Below are 2,923 nucleotides of genomic sequence, written 5' to 3'. Positions count from 1 at the left end.
TTTCCTTCCAAGGAGTAAGCATCTTTTAATTTCATGGGTGCAATCACCATCTGCAGTGATTTTGGAGCCCCCAAAAATAAAGTCTGACACTGTTTCCACTGTTTCCCCATCTATTTGCCATGAAGTGATGGGACCAGATGCCATGATCTTAGTTTTCTGAATGTTGAGCTTTAAGCCAACTTTTTCAATCTCCTCTTTCACTTTCATTAAGAGGCTTTTTAGTTCCTCTTCACTCTCTGCCATAAGGGTGGAAATATGCCATTAATTTATATATGCCATAAATTACATATACTCAAAAGAATGAAAAGAAATAAATCAATATTGCAGTGTGGTTGTTTCTGGGATGTGGGTAATCTTTTCCTATCCTTCATGTATATCTGTGTTTTCCTAATATTCCACAATAATTGTAATTGGGGGGATCCAAAAGAAAGAGAATTATTAAAAGATAGTATTCCTAAAATACATAATTTATACCTACATGTAATATTGAAATTTTAAGTAATTATTTTACATAATTACTTGATATGACCCACCTCTCTCTGTAAATTCCTTAGCCTGCTTCATGAAGAATATAATGTGTTACTATTTGCTCCCCTGCAGATGTGTACTGATTATCCTCTGTCATGACCAACCAGAGTTGCCAGGAAGGCTTCATCTTGTTGGGTTTCTCAGACAGACACAAGCTAGAGCAGATCCTCTTCGTGTTTGTCCTCATCTTCTACCTTGTGACTTTGGTGGGCAATGCTGTCATCATCCTGGTTTCCCGCTTAGACCCCAGCCTTCACACGCCCATGTACTTCTTCCTCACTAATTTGTCCTTCCTAGATCTCTGCTTTACCACCAGTTCTATCCCCCAGCTGCTTTTCAACTTAGGCAGCCCAGATAAGACCATCAGTTATGTGGGTTGTGCCATCCAGCTCTTCATGTTCCTGGGACTGGGTGGCACAGAATGTGTTCTCTTGGCTGTCATGGCTTATGACCGCTTCACTGCAATCTGCAAGCCCCTCCACTATTCTGTCCTCATGCACCCTCAGCTCTGTTGGAAGTTGGTGTCTGTGGCCTGGGGGGTTGGACTTCTCAACTCCCTGGTTATGTCTCCAGTGACTATGAAACTGCCACGATGTGGGAGATGCAGGGTGAAACATTTCCTGTGTGAGATGCCAGCTCTGATAAAAGTTGCCTGTGTGGATACAGTGGCTGTAGAGAGCACTGTTTTCATCCTATCAGTGATCATCGTTCTGGTGCCCCTGTCGTTCATCCTCATCTCTTATAGCTGCATTGCCTTTGCAGTGCTGAGGATGAAGTCGGCGGCAGGAAGGAGGAAGGCTTTCAACACATGCGGGTCCCATCTCACTGTAGTCTCCTTGTTTTATGGGAATATTATCTACATGTATATGCAACCAGGAAATAATTCATCTCAGGACCAAGGGAAATTCCTTACCCTCTTCTACAACTTGGTGACTCCCATGTTGAACCCTGTCATCTATACACTGAGAAATAAGGATGTAAAGGGTGCACTCAGGAGACTTGTGTCTACAAAGTAAGGTGACAGTGACCAGTTTTCTGGTTACTTCTTTTATTCAGTTAATAGAAATAAATAATTCTTAAAGTAAAAATTTTTAATTTATTTAAACACCTCTACCAACCCAATAAAAATTTCCATGAATGGAATTTGGAAATATGTACTATAAAGGCCAAATATGATCCTGATTAGATAACAGGTAAATTTAGGTAAAAATTAATTTTCAATATATCTTATGTTTAACACTTCAAATCATCTTTTTTTCTTCTTTTCAGTTGTCCTCATCTAACTGAAATCCAATAAAACAGTTCATTCACTCAGTCGTGTCCGACTCTTTGCAACACCATGAATCATTAAAACCATGAATCAATATATATAAAGATTTGTATCCAGAATATATCAAGAATGTGTACAAATAATGAAAAGGCAAACAACTGAATGAAAAGGGGAAAAAAGCTAAAACCAGACTTCACAAAGTAAGATGTATGTAAGGCAAAAAACACATGAAAAAGTGCTCGTTATTTTCATCTTCATGAAAATTAAAACCACAAGATACCACTTTATAATCATTAAAATAGCTAAATTAAAACATAAAATACCAAATATTAATAAAGATGGAGAACAACTGGTACCCTCATATGTTGCTCGTGAAATATAGAGTGATTTAATTATTCTGGGAAAGTGTTTGGCTACCTCTTTAATAAAATTAAGCACATATCCTCTATGATTGAGTATTTACACTCCTGTGTATTTTCCTCAGAGAAATGAAAACAAATGTCCATAAAAAACATTTATGTGAGAGAAGTCTCACAGAGGTTTTGTTCATTAGAGCACAAAACCAAAAACAATGCAAAAATCTACAATGAACTGATTCAAATGTATTCTTTTTAATGGCTGAGTAATACTCCATTGTGTATATGTACCATAGCTTTCTTATCCATTCATCTGCATTTGAATCAGTTCTAATGAGGTGGATGAAACTGGAGCCTATTATACAGAGTGAAGTAAGCCAGAAGGAAAAACATAAATACAGTATACTAACGCATATATATGGAATTTAGAAAGATGGTAACAATAACCTGGTGTATGAGATAGCAAAAGAGACACTGATGTATAGAACAGTCTTATGGACTCTGTGGGAGAGGGAGAGGGTGGGAAGATTTGGGAGAGTGACATTGAAACATGTAGAATATCATGTAAGAAACGAGTTGCCAGTCCAAGTTCGATGCGCGATACTGGATGCTTGGGGCTGGTGCACTGGGACGACCCAGAGGGATGGTGTGGGGAGGGAGGAGGGAGGAGGGTTCAGGATGGGGAACACATGTATGCCTGTGGCGGATTCATTTTGATATTTGGCAAAACTAATACAATTATGTAAAGTTTAAAAATAAAATAAAATTT

General features: G+C 38.1%; 1 protein-coding gene across 1 annotated transcript; it reads left to right on the top strand.

The window, feature by feature from the left end:
• The first annotated feature begins 623 nt into the window (after positions 1 to 623).
• Positions 624 to 1,544, top strand: LOC104983488 (olfactory receptor 2W3-like). Its single transcript, XM_010832920.1, has one exon. It carries the CDS (start codon positions 624 to 626, stop codon positions 1,542 to 1,544), a length of 921 nt encoding a protein of 306 aa, XP_010831222.1.
• The last annotated feature ends 1,379 nt before the right edge of the window (positions 1,545 to 2,923 follow it).

Source organism: Bison bison, unplaced genomic scaffold (genome assembly GCF_000754665.1).
Source record: "Bison bison bison isolate TAMUID 2011002044 unplaced genomic scaffold, Bison_UMD1.0 scf7180017862863, whole genome shotgun sequence".
Classification (NCBI taxonomy): Eukaryota; Metazoa; Chordata; class Mammalia; order Artiodactyla; family Bovidae; genus Bison; species Bison bison.
This window is presented reverse-complemented; position numbering and strand designations above follow the sequence as displayed.

Bases quoted from the DNA above. Each gene is read 5' to 3' on its own strand.
- LOC104983488 (XM_010832920.1), top strand. From the start codon at position 624: ATGACCAACCAGAGTTGCCAGGAAGGCTTCATCTTGTTGGGTTTCTCA.